General features: G+C 45.1%; 1 protein-coding gene across 5 annotated transcripts in view; it reads left to right on the forward strand.

Moving 5' to 3' along the window:
* PPP1R13B (protein phosphatase 1 regulatory subunit 13B) overlaps nt 1-19,787 on the forward strand; it is a 2,314,431-nt gene that overhangs the window by 1,868,910 nt on the left and 425,734 nt on the right. For all 5 annotated transcript variants that reach the window (XM_044074501.1, XM_044074499.1, XM_044074502.1 and 2 more), the window contains one exon: nt 6,779-7,289. In XM_044074501.1, coding sequence (XP_043930436.1) covers nt 6,779-7,289 — 511 coding nt within the window. The remainder of the gene's footprint in view (nt 1-6,778; nt 7,290-19,787) is intronic.

The raw sequence follows: 19,787 nt of genomic DNA on the forward strand, positions 1-19,787 counted from the left end.
GCAGAAGCAGTTTTGCGAGTGCAGGTTGGCGTTCTGAAATATTTCCGAAGCCGGAGTTTCAGACCGAATCAGAGTTGGCTAAGTACCCCGTTGGGGAACATTTTGGTTTTTCCTTGCCTCAGTATTTAACCGGATGTCAGAAAAGGTGTATAACTGTATTTCTTGTGGGAAACAGATACCTCATAGGGATTACCATACCTTGTGTATACCTTGTTTAGGGCCTGAGCACGACGTTGTTGGATGCCGCTCTTGTGCTAGGTTTAACAAACGCACTATTAAGAGACGGTTAGATTGTGCTAGGTTAGTGTTTGGGAAGCGTTGCAATTATAAAATGCCGTCGGATGTTCCGACGCCCGCTTCGTCCAAGAAGCGCAAGGACAAAACAGCGAAGCCTAGGGTTGATGAACCGGCAGTCCCGGACGCCGGTTCTTTAGAAGGCTCAGTGGAGCCAGAGGTTTTGCCAGGAGTTTCTATGGAGTCTCAGGCAGAAACTTTACTGTTACAGGATGTGCCTTCTCAGGAGGTAGGCCAGGCTGAGGGGGCTTCGCAGGTAACTGTTCTTCCCTCTCTTCCCAAGGTAGTTAGAGCCTCTCCTTCTGTTGCCAAAACTTCTTTGAGAGGTAGGCCAAGTTCAGCTTCAGTGGGGGCTTCTCCTAGCATTTCGGGTTCTGTACCTAAGAAACATATGCTTAAAATGGCAGAAGATTTGATTACTATGATTAGAGGTTCTATGCCCCCTCCTGATAAGAGGCCCAGGGTGGAACCGGAGTTTGATAGTTTTGAACAGTGTTCAGAGGCTTCTGAGTCTTCCGTGGAAGATTTGCAGGAGTATCCTCCTTATTCTGATTCTGATGTGGATGATTCCACTCCTACAGCTTCTCCTCCTGAGGATTTCTCATTTTCAGAGACTCTGCATTCCATGAGGGAGCACTTTAAATGGGAAGGCCAGGATTACTCTGATTCCAGGAAAAGGCTTAGGGAATTCTTGTTTTACCCCAGCATAGGCCCTTAGCTATACCTCCTGTGTTGAATGTGGTGGAAGATGTTTTGCAGAGGCTTCCCTGAACCCTGACTCTTTGCCTCCTGCTCCTGTTAAACCCGATAGGTACTATAGGGTGCCTGAAGCTCATAAGTATTTGTTTAAGAGTCCTAGGGCGGACCCAGAAACTGTTTCTCAGGGGCCTAAAGGTGTTAAGGCCTCTGTGGTTAAAAATCCTGTTCCCACTGATAAAGAGGCAAGGGCTTTGGATAGGTGGGGAAAGAAAGTGTATACTTCTTCCACTCTAGCCATGAGAGCGTTGAATTGTCAGTTTCACATGCTAAAATATCAAAATTATCTCCTTTCACAATTGAAATCTAAGGTGGATGCTTTGGCGGAAGGTATTGAGTGTAAAGAGTTGCTGGATTTGGTTCATGTGTCTGAACAAGTGGGTAAGCATTCTTTGCAATGTGGTTTTGATGCTGTACAGGCCTCCTCGAGGGTGGCTGCCACTAGTTCTGTTCTTCGCAGGCATGCCTGGTTGAGGGATCAGAATTTAGCTGAGCATGTTAAGACAAGGATTTTGGATGCTCCTTTACAGTCTGATGTGTTGTTTGGTTCGCCTGTGGAAGCAGTTTTAAAGAAAATGGAGGACAAAGCTAAGTCTATGCAAACTGTTAAAGATTTTTTGCAGGTGCAGCCACCGAAGTTTAGTAGAAATTGGCCTGCTAAGGGGTGGACATATCCTGCTTATGATTCCCAGTCTAGGGGTAGGTCTAGACGTGGTAGGGGCAGAGCTCAAGGTTCTTTTAGGCCTAGAACAGGGAGTTCACCTGCTCAGACTTCTGGTGAGGGCAGGGGTCAGTCCTTTCGTAAACAGACCCAATGACCTGCCTTTTCAGCTGCCAGTAGATTCTCGTCTGGTAGCTCCTTTGGGAGGAAGACTGTCTCTTTTCAAAGGAAATTGGGATTTAATTACTCAAGACAGATGGGTGTTGGATATCATTCACCACGGTTACAGGTTTTATTTCCATACAATGCCTCCTTTCAAAGGCATGCCAGACGTTCCTCCTCCACAAAGAAAAGAGGCTCACAAGCAAATTTCTCAGTTACTCCAGATGGGGGCCATTCAGCCAGTTCCTGTATCAGAAAGGGGCCTAGGATTTTATTCTCGCCTGTTCCTAGTACCAAAGAAGGGGAACACGTGGAGACCAATTTTGGATTTATCTCTCCTCAACACTTATCTGGACATTCCCAAGTTCAAGATGTTGACGTTACAACAGCTTTTACCTCTGCTGGGCAAAGATCACTGGATGGTAACTTTAGATCTCAAGGAAGCTTACCTTCATGTGCCTATAAGGCTAAGTTGCAGGAAGTATCTGCGGTTTCGAGCTGGAAATTCTCATTATCAGTTCTCTGCATTGCCCTTTGGCTTATCTACTGCGCCCAGAGTATTCACAAAGGTTCTGGCTCCAGTGATAGCATACTTCAGGCTACAAGGAATTCAAATCTATCCTTACTTGGACGACTGCCTGATTCTGGCTCAAGAAAAGGAAGACCTTCTACAGCATCTGGAATATGTTATAGCAGTGCTAAGATGCCTAGGGTATTCTGTGAACGAAATAAAGTCCAGTCTAGTACCCTCTCAAGACATGTGCTTTCTGGGTGTGAGACTGAATACAGCAGCCCAGATGGCCTTTTTAACCCCGGACAAACAAAAGAGTCTATCACTTTACTTCCATCAACTATCTCTTCAGTCCGTGCTGACTGCAAGGACAGTCCTTCAAGCATTAGGGTTCATGGCATCTTGTATTCTGGTGCTTCCCAATGCCAAACTGCATATGAGGAAGCTACAATGGTATCTCAAAATGTATGGACACAGCACTGCCAGGATTTGGACACTGTCATTCAAATAATACCTTGCCTTCAAAAAGAATTTTTGTGGTGGGCTCAGGAATGTCACCTAAACAAGGGACTCTCTGTGACCCGCCAGAGGTGAGTCAGATTTTAACGACAGATGCCTCGGACATTGCTTGGGAGCTCATCTAAATGGAAAGTGGATACAAGACAAGTGGCCTGCCAGACTACAGCATCTACATATCAACATGAAGGAGATGTTAGCAGTCCAGTTTGCATTAATGGCTTTCAAGGAGTTACTTCTTCCAGGGCAGGTGTTGATTCTAACAGACAACACAACTGTCATGTGGTACATCAACAAGCAAGGGGAACACATTCTTATCCTCTATGCAGGCAAGCAATGATTTTATGGGAGACTGCTAAGCTTGCAACTAACTCTTCAGGCAAGGTTTCTGCCGGGAGCACAGAACTCCTTAGCAGATGTGTTAAGCAGACAAATCATGGATCCCCACGAGTGGAAACTGGATCTTCATGTATTTCAGAAATTGACAGTGTCATGGGGAACTCCAGACATAGATCTGTTCGCTTCTCCACTAAACCACCAGCTGCCAAAGTATTGCACAAAGGGGTTTCATCACACAGCTTGGAAAGTGGATGCTCTGTCTTTCAGTTGGAAAAACCTTCATGTGTATGCCTTTCCACCTCTGCCTCTTCTTCCAAAGGTACTATTAAAGGTCAGACAAGACAGGCCAAGGATGATTTTGATAGCTCCAGATTGGCCTCGGCAACACTGGTACCCACTACTACGGAGTCTGGTAAAGAAGCCTCCATGGCCTTTACCTCTGATTCCTCATCTGTTATCTCAGAAGGACGGTCATCTGCTCAATGTCAAGCTTCACTCTCTTCATCTAACAGCCTGGCATATTCTGTGTTGTAACACAGCAGGTCTCAACTTCCTCAACAAGTTTTAAATGTGATTATGGAAGCTAGAAGACCTAGTACAAGGAAAGTGTACGCAGAAAAATGGAAGAGATTTTTATTTTGGAGTACAGCAAAGAATTTGGAGATTTCTGAGCCTAATTTGAGTGTGGCTCTTCAATATCTTACTGAGTTATTGGACAAAGGTTTGTCCTTCTCTTCCATTAAGATTCATGCTGCAGCAATTTCAGCTCACTATGATTGTGACCCACCATTGTTTTCGCATCCTTTGTTCAAGCAGTTTCTTAGAGGGGCAAAGAATATAAGACCCCCACGTAGAGCTCCTACTCCTGCTTGGGATCTCAATTTTGTGTTGGAAAAACTTACTCTACAACCTTTTGAGCCTGCGGCTACTGCTGAATTGAAATACTTGTCATGGAAGACTGCTTTTCTGTTGGCTATTACTTCTGCAAGAAGGGTGTCTGAGTTGCAGGCCCTTATGGCAGTAGAGCCCTTTTGATTTTCCATAAGGATAGGGTATCATTACGCACTAATCCTTCCTTTATGCCTAAGGTGGTTTCTAGTGTGGCTTTAAACCAAACTATTCATTTGCCTACTTTTTATGCAGACCCCCAAAATAAAGGGGAAAAGATTTTGCACACTTTAGATGTACACAGGCAATTGCGTTATTATTTAAGCAGGACTAAGGATTTTAGGCAGTCTCAGCAGTTGTTTGTTTCTTTTGCTTTGAGTTCGCAGGGCAAGCCTGTGTCAAAACAAACTATTTCTAGGTGGATTGGCTTTTGCATTGCATTTTGTTATTCCCATCATGGCAAGGAGATTCCAGCTGGGATTAGGCCTCATTCCACTAGGGCTACTGCCACTTCAACAGCATTTCTAAGGGGGGTGGCAACTAAGGATATTTTGGAGGCAGCTACTTGGAGTTCAGTGCATACTTTCTCTAAGCATTATCACCTTCCTATCTACTCTAAGTCTAGGGCTGGTTTTGCCACAGCTGTTTTGCAGGGCATGTTGTCAGCTCCTACTTCTTTATGATTTGCCAGCCTCCCTTACCTCTGCTTTGGGATTCTACCCAATAGTAAGGACTGCAGCAATGGGGAACGAAGAACATAGTACAGTTTTGTACCTACCATAAATGTAGATGTTCGAGGATCCCCATTGCTGCAGTCCAATTTACCCTCCCTCCTTCCCCTCTGTGTTTAGGGGTGGTTGTGTAGGTGAGTTACATGCTGATATGTTTGTATATATTCTTGTATATATTGTACATATTTTTGGTGCAGGTATTTTGGGCCTTGTCTTTTTAGGGTCTTCTGACATCTGGGGCAAGAAAAGACTGAGGATATGACGTCGGTCATGCGCATTAGTACCCTGACGTACTGACGTCAGTCTAATGCGCCCTGACCGACGTCAGCCATATACTCTGGTATTCGGGCCGACTGGACAGCGGACTACCCAATAGTAAGGACTGCAGCAATGGGGATCCTCGAACATCTACATTTATGGTAGGTACAAAACTGTACTTTCTTGAGTTTTTGGCTGCAGTTTTCAACGAAGAAGCTAGCTCCTCAGCCATTAGAGTTCAGTTAGCAGCCATCTCTAATTTTCATACTGGATTTGAGAACTCCACCCTGGCTTCATCTAAACTTTGTAAGGTCTTTTTGAGAGGCACCATTCTTTTGAGACCTCCTTATAAAGTTCCACCTCCCCCATGGGACTTAAATTTGGTACTGCAGGCCTTGATTCATTCTCCCTTTGAAACAGCACCAAAATATGATTTTAAGTTTCTGACCTGGAAGACTTTCTGATGGCTATCACCTCTGTTAGAAAATTTCAGAACTTCAAGCATTGTCTTCTAAACTTCCCTACTTGAATTTTTCATAGGGGTAGAGTACAGTTATGAACTAATCCTTCTTCCTAAGGTGGTGTCAAGAGTCTAACATTGACCAATCCATTAATCTGCCAGTTTTCTTTCCGGAATTTGCAAACAAAGGTGAATATGTGTTGCACTTACTGGATTTTCACAGACCATTACATTTTTACTTACGTAGAGCAAAAGAAATTAGGAAAAACAGATCAATTTATCTCCTTTGCAGATTCTAAATTGGGTAAATCAGTTGCAAAAGTAACTTTAACCAGATGGCTGACGGATTGTATATTATTTGTCTATAATAACTTGGGTCTCTCCTTACCAAAACCATTAAGAGCGCATTCATCTAGGACCATGGCTGCTACTTCGCTGTTTCTATCCAGGGCTTCCATGGACGACATATGTGCGGCTGCAACCTGGACCACTCCTCTTACCTTTATTACTCATTACAAATTGGATTTGGTCTCAAGGGGAAGAGCAGCCTTTGAGTCAACTGTGCTCAGGAATATCCTTCCTTAGAGTCCACCCAGAATTTTAGGTAGCTGGGGACTGTGTCTCAGCTGTTGAGGAATGAATGAAAATTGACATCATCTGATAAAGAAATTATGTACTCACTGTAACGTTCCATGTGTGTTGTCCATTTGCATTCTTCCTCAACTCCCCTCCCACCAACCCCTCAACCTATTTCACAATTGATTTCTGGAAGAATGATTATCCTATAAGGACACCACTGTCCCTTTTGTTGAGCTCCAGATAATGGCTTCTTCTGTCAGGAATTTTATGATTATACTTCTTACATTATGTCTGCAAACAAAATCTGAGGCATGTTAGGAGTTGGTGCATTATGGGTAAGGGAAGGGCTCGAGAGCTTTATAGTGGCCACAAGCTACAATAACAGCCAAGGCGGATCCGAGGGTCAGATCCAAACCCAACTTTTGAGGAAGAATGAAAATGGACAACACAGATAGAATATTACTGTGAGTACATAAATTCTTTTTTGTGCCCTTCAGTCAGTATAACTGCATAACTGAACATCTGCAATGGATTGTTAAATATTAACATTATTGAAAAGGGAGTACCATCAGTGTATTTAACCATAACCATATATATATTTATCTTGCTCTGTTCCTTTCTAGTGTCCTGAAGTAGGAAAGCCACCACCACCACCTCTGCCTGCAGTACATAAGCAGCTGCCTCAAAATTATGGAACCTACCCAAGCCCAGGACTTATGGGAGCAGGTTCTACTAATTCATTGGAAAGAAGGAAGGATGGAAGTCTACCAAGACCCATTTCCAGCTTATCAAACCGACAGAGACCTTTGCCTGCACCTCCATTGAGTAATGCACATCTACCTGGTTCTTCACAGCAAATACAGCAGAGAATTTCTGTACCTCCAAGCCCTACATATCAGCCATTAGCATCTCCATTGTTTCCAGCTGGAGAAAACCGATCTGATCCTCCTTTAACTGTTGCTATCAGGCCATTCTTGTCTGACAAAGGATCAAGACCACAATCACCTAGGAAGGGACCTCAGACTGTAAATTCTAGCTCAATCTATTCAATGTATCTCCAACAGTCAACACCACCAAAGAAAAACCAGCAGAGTGCATATAATTCCTTGAATAAGTCACATACAGTAAAAGCAGGTAATATGTTACTGTGTAGTTTTTACTTATTTAAAATAATTAGTTTTAATTGATGCAAAACTTTAGAGTTCAGTAAGAAGGTTTTTGGAACAGTTGGCATGTCATGCTTTTTTCTCAAGATTTTTGCTTTTTCCTCTTATTTAGCCTATTAACAACTTACCATGTCACATTGCGTTGTTATGATATACAAGTTCTTGTCATGTAGTGGAGTAGTGTCTGCTCCTTGGTGGTTCATCTTGTTTTCTACAACTAGGATTATTTTGGAGCATTACATGTTCTGACTGAAATCACTGTTTTACATGGCTTATCATCTCTCAGTATATCTGGGGTACCAAAGCTTTATCTTCCCAGTGTCATATGTCCAACATGTGGCCTCGGCTCGCAAGCATAGAGGTATATATAGGTGGATGTATGAGAGTAATTCGTCAGACTGTCTTGCCGTCAGCCTGAAGTCAGGCTGCATATCTTTTGGACTGATTGTCATTTGGTCATTAGTACCTTTGCTTTGAATACTCAGATAAGTTCCCCATTGAGGAACCTTCCTTTTTATTTCTTAGATATTTTTCTTACCTGTGTTAGATATCAGCTAGGAGAGGTAAGTGCAGGAGCAGAAGGGAAATCCCATGCAAAGATTTGCATATTCAGTGTCTTTTTTGCTTATGAGTTTAACACAACTACAAAGCTTGTTCCGTCTGCCAAACTTTTGTTCCTAAGACTTTGCAGTCCTGTTTGTCCTTGTATAATGCTTCCTTTGAGACCCAGTGTCTCAAATGCTTGGCCCACTCCAAGATGGCAAATTCCACCTCCCTGAACATATTTCCACCACTTAAGTAAAACCTTAAAAGGCCTAGGCCAGGTACTCATGTGGCCCTTTCTGACTCCAGTGTACCAGCTGAGGCTTCACAACCCACAGAATGTCTGATTTCTCCACATATGCCTTCTACTGAGACTTTTCCGGTATGGTGTCAGAGGACTTGACAGCTAAAGAGTCTGCTGACAGAGAAGAACTGCAACTCATCATATTGGATGACCCAGAGGGTGTCCCTCATATCCTAGTTAGTGAAGAGATCCCAGGTACACTAATCGAGGTACTTCAGGGAACTGAGCCACCGGGTTTAGTACAGGTGGGCATCACACCAAAAAAGAAGCATCAGAAAGTCAATCAAGCATGTTGCCTTCTGTCATCTTCCTCCTTCCTCTTCTAAGGAGAAGGAATGGATGGATATCTGTCAAGGTTTAAGGCCACTGTGGCTCTGAAACCTCCTCCTTTCTCCTCTCAGTCCCCTTTCCCACCACCTCAGCAGATTGCTGTGGATTCATCTTCCTCTGAAGATGAGAAGGCTTCTGATTCTTATCATTCTGTGGCCTCTTCTTCTCAAATGCACTCTACTGGCCAAATCCATTAAGATGTTTTGGACTCCACTTCACCTGATTTCCAGTAGAAGAAGCATCTTTTGGAGAGACGGTCTTAAAAATGATGAAACATTTTGAATGGGGAGTCTTAAGCAGATATCAGAGGTGCAGAAAAGATACTTAAACATTTTGAAAATGGGCATCCCCCCAGCTCCTTTTTCTGTGCCTTCTGAAGTCTTTCAATATCACAGTTGCAGTATTCTTTATAAAAGGGATCTCCTGCCAAGGATACCTAACATCCAGTCAGTATACCAAAGCCTTTAGATCTTAGAGCTGCCATGCGTCTCACGTATGCTCCCCACGTAAGGCATAGGGTGTAAAGGTGACGTACGACCACAAACACTCAGAACTACTTTGCCGCCAGTCTGAATGTCTTTATCGAATGGCAGTCTGAATGCCCTTCTGCTTTGGTGGTTACTAAGCTGCTTTCAGGTAAATGTTCCATTGGGGTTTATTTTCTCCTTTTTTTCAATTTTGTCTTGTATTTGTATTCATCTCATCTAGGAAAGGAAAATGTTGGCAGATTCCCCATTTTTGCTTGCTTGCTTTCTTGTCCCTAAGAGCCTGCGTAGTCATTTATCCTGCTTGTCCATATATCTTGAGAACCAATGACTTAAGCTGCTGACTCAGGATGCTGTGGTGGAATTCTGCCGTCCTGAAGGCCAGCAGTCAGCCAAGAGGGCCAAAAGATAGGCCACACTTGGTTGCTGTCCAGCCTCTCCCAGATGTATTTCTAGAAGCTAGTGAAAGCCGTGAAGACCAGGTGTTTTCTCTGTCATGACCCTGATAGAGGCTGGCACGAATCCAAACTCTGTCATATCCTTGGAGACTTTTCTAACATCTACTCCAGACACTGATTGGGAACCTTAGCTGATTATTTCTGCGGGCAGGGGGGGATTCCTCTGATTTTATTGAGGGAGATTATACCTACTACCATTATTGAATCTTGCCAAGGGTTTGAACCTCTGAGGGAAGTTAGGTTGGATGCCCCTCTCAAGAAAAAGCTGAAAACTAAACATCTTTCTCCTGTTGCTAAAGATTCCCAGTGTGAATAGCAAGATTTTGCTAAGGGTCTGTTCAGTGCTGTAATAGCCCTGAAGCCTCCTCAAGGGATGTCTCTCCTTGCCCCTCAGTAGTCTTCCACCCCTGTTAAGAGGCCTAGGGAATCAGATTCCTCAGATGAGGACTTGGGTTCTGGGGAGAACTCTCTTGCTTACTGTTCTCATATTCGTTCCCCTGTAGACTGTGGTTCAGAGAAAGAGGGTTCTTTGAGTCCAGATTCCCCCTTGGAAGCATTATCATTTGGGGAATACTATTGCCCACATGATGGAGTATTTTAAGTGGGTTAACTCCCAGATCTCAGACATCCAAAAGAGGTATGAGCTTCTACAAATGGAGTCTCCCAAGCTTTCTACTGTTCCTCCTGTTTTGGCAGCCCTTTTGGACACCTTTACTGCTGCCACTGTAGCTCCTGATTTTCAGCCTTCAGGTTCTACAAGGTGCCTGAGAATTGCAATTTTTGTATAAGTGCTGTTCTGCTGATCCTTAAGTGGTTTCATTTTCCTCTGATAATCCTAAGCTGTTGCTATCCAATCAGCTCCTACCTTCAGATGAGGGCAGTCGGGCTATGAAATGGTTGAGTAAGAAAGTATATACTGCTGCCACACTGTTTTTTAGCACTATTAATTACCCAGATCTACATGACCTGGTATGTTTTGGCTGTGCTTTTGTCAGGCAACTAAGGTGGTATCTGACCTTCCTGATTCTGATGGGAAAGGTCCCAGCTGTTTCCCTGCTTGACTCCACTACCCAGGTTGCCCGTCACTGTAAAATGCAGCTGTGATGTAGCTGATGCCTCCACCAGGCCTTTGGTTCTGTATTGAGGCGTTACTCTTGGTTACCTCTTCAGGATTTAGCTGATGAGATTAAAGCCAAGCTGTTGGATGCTCCTATGGATATCAAAAATCTTTTTATGACAGCTGCTGCTGACCTGTTTAAGTCCCTCCATGATAAGGGTAAGAGCTTGCAGGGGCTCAAACATATTTTTGTCTTCCCCTCTGCCCATATTCCAGAGAATTATCCTCCTAAGTTTGCCTTTGTTTGTAGGCAGACTAACCCTTCTCCTGAAGGTAAGAGATCTAAGCGCATTTGTCCTGCTAAATCCACTCAGATTCCTTCATCTTAGAAACCTTCTATTCGGGACAAGCCTATCTCCATTTGACATTTAGCCGTCCCTTCCCCATGGCCAGGTTCCCTTGCCTCTGGCCTTTCTCTCGTTTCTTATTGGATCACATCAGACTGTTGGGTGTTGTCTATTGTTTGTCAGGGGTATTTCATGGTTTGGAAACCCCCCCCCCCCTTTCAGGTATTTCTCAAACTCCTCTAGAACAGCTTCCTCATTTTCCGGAGGTTCTGCACTCCCTTTTGCATCAGGGCACTGAAGGTGGGAAAGGGGTTTTACTCCTGAATGTTTGTTTCCTCAGAAGGAAGGCACGTGGAGACCACTTCTGGATCGTTCTTTGCTCAGCGCCTTTCTCAGAGTTCCTTCTTTCTTTTTTGATTCTTCAGCTCTTGTTTCCTCCTCTTCTTTAGGCATTTTTGGTTTCTCTGGACCTCAAGGATGGATACCTTCACATCCCCATCAGGATATTTTTACATTTCTCTGTTTCTTCTTCTTCACAATCTCTGCTTTATCCTTTGGCCTTTCTACTGCCCCAAGGATATTCACCAAATGCCTCACTCCTGTCATTGCTTTTTAACAGGCTTCAGTGATGCAGATTTTTCCCTATCTGGGCAACCTGCTCGTTCAAGCTTCTTCTCCCAACAGTCTGTTGCAGGATCTCTAGTTTACCATTTGTCTTTTGCAGTCTGGATTCACCATAAATCTCAAGAAATCAGTCCAGATGCCTTCCCGAGATCATGTTTTTCTCAGGTGCAGGCTTCAGACTGTTCCTATGCTGACCTCTCTTCCTGCTCCCAAGATTCTGTCTCTGATGACCTTTTTCCAGTTTCTTCTTCCTCTGTCCTGTTTTACAGCCAGGGAATTTCTCAGGGTTCTGGGATTCATTGCCTCCACTATTCCCATGCTGAATGTTGCTAGGCTACATATGAGGAAATTTCAGTGGTACTTCAAATCAATGTGGCTTCAACATTGACACCCCTGAGCTCCCTATTCCTTTTCTTCCTTGTCTGAAACTCGTGCTTCATTGGTGGAACTCTGTCTCTGTCAGTCTAGGGCTTCTATTCCAGGCTCTGATTCCTTCTCAGAAATGGTTCATGGACACCTCGGACATGTGCTGGGCAGCTTCTTATTGTCTTCTAAAGGTCTAGGTTCTTTGGCATCCTTCTCAGGGGTCAGATCATATCAACATAATAGAGAGAAGAACCCTGCATCTGGCTATGCAAACTTTTCATTCACTCTTCCATCCCAGCCCCCTCAAAGTCTTTACAGACAGTACAACATCATGTCAGCAAGCAAGAAGGGTACGAGGGCTTGTCTCCTCTGCAGATCAGTTCGTTTGAGTCTGGGATCTAGCTGTCATGTTTCTCTGCAGTTTGTTTACGATCCTTCAGAGCACAATCTAGTCACAGACTCTTTGATTAGGTCCAGAACACAGGTTTATGAATGGATGCTTCACAAAGATGTGTATCTGGACATAGTCCATCGGTGGGGTATGTCTCGGATGCATCTTTTTGACTCCTCTCTAAACAAACAACTTTCTCTGTTCTGTTCCAGAGTTCATGTCCTGTAACTGGGAAAATGGGATGCTATGTCATTTCCTTGGAAGGGAATGTTTCTGTATAACTCCCTTCTCCCCTGTTGCCTTGAGTTCTGTACAAGATCAGGCAGGACTCTGCCAAAATCTTGCTGGTGATTCCCTTTCGGCCCAGGCAGCATTGGATGTTCTTTGTGTTTCACTGTTGCAGTCATTACATTTAGGTTATCTGCTTGCAGGTAGCCCTCAGTCAGCCTGATTAACAAAGTCTTGGGTCCTGCGTCGGTTGCTGTCCCTTCTTCCATGACGTCAGGTCATCAGGGGTATAAAACATGCAGCTAATGCCATTACACCAGTCTTTCTTGTCGTGCGGTGCTCGAAGCAGAAGCAGTTCGCAAGTGCCAGTCAGCCGACTCGAAATTTTCGTTTTCGAGTTTCAGAACTGAAGTCTTCAACTAAAGCTGGTTCAAGTAGAGCCGCTAGTTCAGGCATTGCACTTCGAAGACAAGCCTGGATGTGTCTCTGTTCCTTTGCAGAACCCTTTAAGTCTTCCTTTATTAATACCCCATTCGATGGCTCATCATTGTTTGGGCCCATAGTAAAGGAAACTTTAACCAGGTGTGAGCAGGAAGGCAAGACCTTATCTGCCGTTGGAGTCCGTTTTCTACCCTACTCGGCCCTACCCCAAGGGCCCTAGGGGAAAATGTGGTTCCAAGAGCACAGGAGCCTTTCAGGACACACGTGGAGAAACTCCCTCTAGGGGCAGAGGAGGGGTTATAACAGAAGATGCTGCCCCTGCGGCAGTGGGGGTCCGCAGCAACAGGGTGACAGGGGTCAGTTCTCCGGTCAACCCTACCAGCACCCCTGAAAGGGGATCCGACTGTTCGGCTCTGGAGGCAGTCGGGGGTCGCTTGTCTTTGTACCCAGAAGCTTGGCTAAACATAACATCAGATACTTGGGTACAAAGCATAATTTCCAGAGGATATTTCATACCATTCTCTTCCCCTCCCATTCCTGTAAAGAGAATCCCAGATGTTCCACCCAATCTCAGGGAACAAGCAATCGTAGAGGTCCACAAATTGCTAGAAAAAAAGAGTCATCCAACCAGTCCCAGCAGACCAATTTGGATTTGGAACTTACTCAAGATTCTTTTTGGTACCAAAGAAAACAGGGGACTGGAGACCTATCTTGGACCTCAGCAGACTCAACCAGTTCAGAAGGAAGAGAAGTTCCGAATGGTCACGCTTCATTCCATTCTTCCCTTCCTAGGGAAAGGCGATTGGATGTGCTCCATAGATCTCAAGGACGCTACTATCACATAAAGATGAACAGACGCTCCAGAGTTCATCTGCGTTTCCGGCTGGGAGACAATCATTACCAGTTTCGAGCCCTGCCCTTTGATCTCACTACAGCCCCCAGAGTGTTCACCAAATGCATGGCAGTGGTCACGGCTCACCTGAGACATCTAGGATTCCAGTTGTTTCCATACCTAGACGATTGGCTCCTCACCGCTACCACCAGGCATCAATTGACTCAGGCAACACAATACACACTGACATTCTGCTATCAATTAGGCATTACAATCAACTTTGAAAAGTCTGCCTTATTGCCATCGCAGCATACCGTTTTATAGGAGCAGAGTTAGATACTTCAACTACCACTCTACATCTCCTGTCGAAGAGTCTCACTTCTCCGCCAAAACGTCAGCTCACTCGTGTCAAAGAACAAAGCTACAGCAGCAGAGATATTGAAGGTGCTAGGTTCGATGGCGGCAGCAATCCTGGCTATACCACTCGCAAGATGCATATGCAAATTCTTCAATGGCTTCTCTTTGCTCAGTGGTCGTACCAGAAACTACCAATGCACCACATGATTCTTATCACGGATTCTTGCAAGAGAGACCTTTGGTGGTGGTTGACGTCTCTTCATGTCACAATCAGAAGACCCTTTGTCCCCCCCCCCCCCAGTACCACTGTGACCACGGACACTTCCCTGATTGGGTGTGGGGGGGGGGGGGCATTTTCAGGGAAAGACTGCCCAAGGCACACAGACAGATCAAGAATCACATCTGCACATCAGTGTTCTAGAGTTGAGAGCGGTACTTCTGGCATTGCAGTACTTTCAGGACTTTCTCCCTCTAGGAACTATTGCAAGATGGACAACATGTCAGTAGTCTGGTACTTGAACAAGCAAGGCGGAACCAAATTTTACCCCCTTTGTCGAGAAGCCCTCAGGGTCTGGCAATGGGCTGTGTCGTTCCAGAGTTTTCTGTTAGCAACGCACATTCCGGGGAAATCCAGTGTGATAATGGACAAGCTAAGCAGGGCGATATTGCTCCTTCACGAGTGGTCTCTCAAACAACAGGTTGCGGAGTTGATTTTCCATAAATGGGGCCAGCCTTGCTGCGACCTTTTTGCCAGCCACATCAATTCAAAATGCAGAAGCTACTTTGCCCTAATACCACCTCCCCATCATCCCCCGAGAGATGCACTTTTACACGATTGGCCCGGTCTCCTTTATGCATTTCCATCCTTCCCATTGATACCCAGATTTTTACAGAAAGCAAAATTGCAGGGAAGGACTGTTATACTCAAAGCCCCCTACTGGCCTTGACAGATTTGGTTTCTGTTTCTCCACCATCATCTGTTGGAAGATCCATGGATCCTGGACCCAGTTCCGGTCCTTCTGACGCATTCAGGGGACCTTCATCCTTCACTGCAGTCCCTAAAACTGACTGCTTGGCTAATCCACTTCCCCTAATTGCCAGGCTTCATTCAGTTTCAGAAGATATAAGACAAATTCTCTTGTCTTCTCACAAGCCATCTACCAGGAAATTATATGGCAGTAAATAGAGAAGGTTCTCAATTTGGGCCAACACGCAGAACATTGACCCTTTCCGAGCTCCGCTATCATCTATTTTAGAATTCTTGACAGAAATTTTTAACGAAGGGGCAGCAGCTGCTACAGTTCGAGTCCAGTTAGCTGCCATCTGAAATTTTCACCTTGGGTTTGGTAGCTCAAATCTTATGGGCCATAAATTATCTAAGACTTTTCTTAAAGGCGTTCTTCATATGAGACCTCCTATCTAAATTCCCTATTCTCCCTGGAATTTAAACTTTATGCTGTCTCAAATTATTCTTCCCCCTTTTGAACCAGCATCATCTTGTGATCTCAAAATTTTATCCTGGAAAGCAATATTTCTTGTGGCCATTACTTCTGCCCGCAGACTGTCAGAACTTCAAGCATTATCTATCAGACCACCGTACATGATTTTCCATGCTGATAGAGTAGTATCTCTCAGAACAAACCCCTCATTTTTACATAAAGTCTGTTCTGAGTCAAATATCAATCAGGTCATTGAGCTGCCAGTCGTTTTTCCCAACCACTCTAGCAAATTGGAATACATGCTGCACAAACTATGTACACAGACAGCTCAGATTTTATCTTGACAGAACTAAGGATATTAGAAAATCAGACCAACTTTTTGTATCCTTCTCAGGAGCCAGAAAAGGCAATCCAGTGGCTAAAACAACCTTATCCAAATGGTTATCCGATTGTATATTGCTCGTTCAAGCTTCTTCTCCCAACAGTCTGTTGCAGGATCTCTAGTTTACCATTTGTCTTTTGCAGTCTGGATTCACCATAAATCTCAAGAAATCAGTCCAGATGCCTTCCCGAGATCATGTTTTTCTCAGGTGCAGGCTTCAGACTGTTCCTATGCTGACCTCTCTTCCTGCTCCCAAGATTCTGTCTCTGATGACCTTTTTCCAGTTTCTTCTTCCTCTGTCCTGTTTTACAGCCAGGGAATTTCTCAGGGTTCTGGGATTCATTGCCTCCACTATTCCCATGCTGAATGTTGCTAGGCTACATATGAGGAAATTTCAGTGGTACTTCAAATCAATGTGGCTTCAACATTGACACCCCCCTGGAGCTCCCTATTCCTTTTCTTCCTTGTCTGAAACTCGTGCTTCATTGGTGGAACTCTGTCTCTGTCAGTCTAGGGCTTCTATTCCAGGCTCTGATTCCTTCTCAGAAATGGTTCATGGACACCTCGGACATGTGCTGGGCAGCTTCTTATTGTCTTCTAAAGGTCTAGGTTCTTTGGCATCCTTCTCAGGGGTCAGATCATATCAACATAATAGAGAGAAGAACCCTGCATCTGGCTATGCAAACTTTTCATTCACTCTTCCATCCCAGCCCCCTCAAAGTCTTTACAGACAGTACAACATCATGTCAGCAAGCAAGAAGGGTACGAGGGCTTGTCTCCTCTGCAGATCAGTTCGTTTGAGTCTGGGATCTAGCTGTCATGTTTCTCTGCAGTTTGTTTACGATCCTTCAGAGCACAATCTAGTCACAGACTCTTTGATTAGGTCCAGAACACAGGTTTATGAATGGATGCTTCACAAAGATGTGTATCTGGACATAGTCCATCGGTGGGGTATGTCTCGGATGCATCTTTTTGACTCCTCTCTAAACAAACAACTTTCTCTGTTCTGTTCCAGAGTTCATGTCCTGTAACTGGGAAAATGGGATGCTATGTCATTTCCTTGGAAGGGAATGTTTCTGTATAACTCCCTTCTCCCCTGTTGCCTTGAGTTCTGTACAAGATCAGGCAGGACTCTGCCAAAATCTTGCTGGTGATTCCCTTTCGGCCCAGGCAGCATTGGATGTTCTTTGTGTTTCACTGTTGCAGTCATTACATTTAGGTTATCTGCTTGCAGGTAGCCCTCAGTCAGCCTGATTAACAAAGTCTTGGGTCCTGCGTCGGTTGCTGTCCCTTCTTCCATGACGTCAGGTCATCAGGGGTATAAAACATGCAGCTAATGCCATTACACCAGTCTTTCTTGTCGTGCGGTGCTCGAAGCAGAAGCAGTTCGCAAGTGCCAGTCAGCCGACTCCGGAAATTTTCGTTTTCGAGTTTCAGAACTGAAGTCTTCAACTAAAGCTGGTTCAAGTAGAGCCGCTAGTTCAGGCATTGCACTTCGAAGACAAGCCTGGATGTGTCTCTGTTCCTTTGCAGAACCCTTTAAGTCTTCCTTTATTAATACCCCATTCGATGGCTCATCATTGTTTGGGCCCATAGTAAAGGAAACTTTAACCAGGTGTGAGCAGGAAGGCAAGACCTTATCTGCCGTTGGAGTCCGTTTTTCTACCCCTACTCGGCCCTACCCCAAGGGCCCTAGGGGAGGGAAAATGTGGTTCCAAAGAGCACAGGGAGCCTTTCAGGACACACGTGGAGAAACTCCCTCTAGGGGCAGAGGAGGGGGTTATAACAGAAGATGCTGCCCCTGCGGCAGTGGGGGTCCGCAGCAACAGGGTGACAGGGGTCAGTTCTCCGGTCAACCCTACCAGCACCCCTGAAAGGGGATCCGACTGTTCGGCTCTGGAGGCAGTCGGGGGTCGCTTGTCTTTGTACCCAGAAGCTTGGCTAAACATAACATCAGATACTTGGGTACAAAGCATAATTTCCAGAGGATATTTCATACCATTCTCTTCCCCTCCCATTCCTGTAAAGAGAATCCCAGATGTTCCACCCAATCTCAGGGAACAAGCAATCGTAGAGGTCCACAAATTGCTAGAAAAAAAGAGTCATCCAACCAGTCCCAGCAGACCAATTTGGATTTGGAACTTACTCAAGATTCTTTTTGGTACCAAAGAAAACAGGGGACTGGAGACCTATCTTGGACCTCAGCAGACTCAACCAGTTCGTAAAGGAAGAGAAGTTCCGAATGGTCACGCTTCATTCCATTCTTCCCTTCCTAGGGAAAGGCGATTGGATGTGCTCCATAGATCTCAAGGACGCGTACTATCACATAAAGATGAACAGACGCTCCAGAGTTCATCTGCGTTTCCGGCTGGGAGACAATCATTACCAGTTTCGAGCCCTGCCCTTTGATCTCACTACAGCCCCCAGAGTGTTCACCAAATGCATGGCAGTGGTCACGGCTCACCTGAGACATCTAGGATTCCAGTTGTTTCCATACCTAGACGATTGGCTCCTCACCGCTACCACCAGGCATCAATTGACTCAGGCAACACAATACACACTGACATTCTGCTATCAATTAGGCATTACAATCAACTTCGAAAAGTCTGCCTTATTGCCATCGCAGCATACCGTTTTTATAGGAGCAGAGTTAGATACCTCAACTACCACTCTACATCTCCCTGTCGAAAGAGTCTCACTTCTCCGCCAAAACGTCAGCTCACTCGTGTCAAAGAACAAAGCTACAGCAGCAGAGATATTGAAGGTGCTAGGTTCGATGGCGGCAGCAATCCTGGCTATACCACTCGCAAAGATGCATATGCAAATTCTTCAATGGCTTCTCTTTGCTCAGTGGTCGTACCAGAAACTACCAATGCACCACATGATTCTTATCACGGATTCTTGCAAGAGAGACCTTTGGTGGTGGTTGACGTCTCTTCATGTCACAATCAGAAGACCCTTTGTCCCCCCCCCCCCCAGTACCACTGTGACCACGGACACTTCCCTGATTGGGTGTGGGGGGGGGGGGGCATTTTCAGGGAAAGACTGCCCAAGGCACACAGACAGATCAAGAATCACATCTGCACATCAGTGTTCTAGAGTTGAGAGCGGTACTTCTGGCATTGCAGTACTTTCAGGACTTTCTCCCTCTAGGAACTATTGCAAGATGGACAACATGTCAGTAGTCTGGTACTTGAACAAGCAAGGCGGAACCAAATTTTACCCCCTTTGTCGAGAAGCCCTCAGGGTCTGGCAATGGGCTGTGTCGTTCCAGAGTTTTCTGTTAGCAACGCACATTCCGGGGAAATCCAGTGTGATAATGGACAAGCTAAGCAGGGCGATATTGCTCCTTCACGAGTGGTCTCTCAAACAACAGGTTGCGGAGTTGATTTTCCGCAAATGGGGCCAGCCTTGCTGCGACCTTTTTGCCAGCCACATCAATTCAAAATGCAGAAGCTACTTTGCCCTAATACCACCTCCCCATCATCCCCCGAGAGATGCACTTTTACACGATTGGCCCCCGGGTCTCCTTTATGCATTTCCATCCTTCCCATTGATACCCAGATTTTTACAGAAAGCAAAATTGCAGGGAAGGACTGTTATACTCAAAGCCCCCTACTGGCCTTGACAGATTTGGTTTCTGTTTCTCCACCATCATCTGTTGGAAGATCCATGGATCCTGGACCCAGTTCCGGACCTTCTGACGTACCCGTCAGGGGACCTTCATCCTTCACTGCAGTCCCTAAAACTGACTGCTTGGCTAATCCACTTCCCCTAATTGCCAGGCTTCATTCAGTTTCAGAAGATATAAGACAAATTCTCTTGTCTTCTCACAAGCCATCTACCAGGAAATTATATGGCAGTAAATAGAGAAGGTTCTCA

Source organism: Protopterus annectens, chromosome 6.part0 (genome assembly GCF_019279795.1).
Source record: "Protopterus annectens isolate FY-2018-M chromosome 6.part0, PAN1.0, whole genome shotgun sequence".
In the NCBI taxonomy this organism is placed as follows: domain Eukaryota; kingdom Metazoa; phylum Chordata; order Ceratodontiformes; family Protopteridae; genus Protopterus; species Protopterus annectens.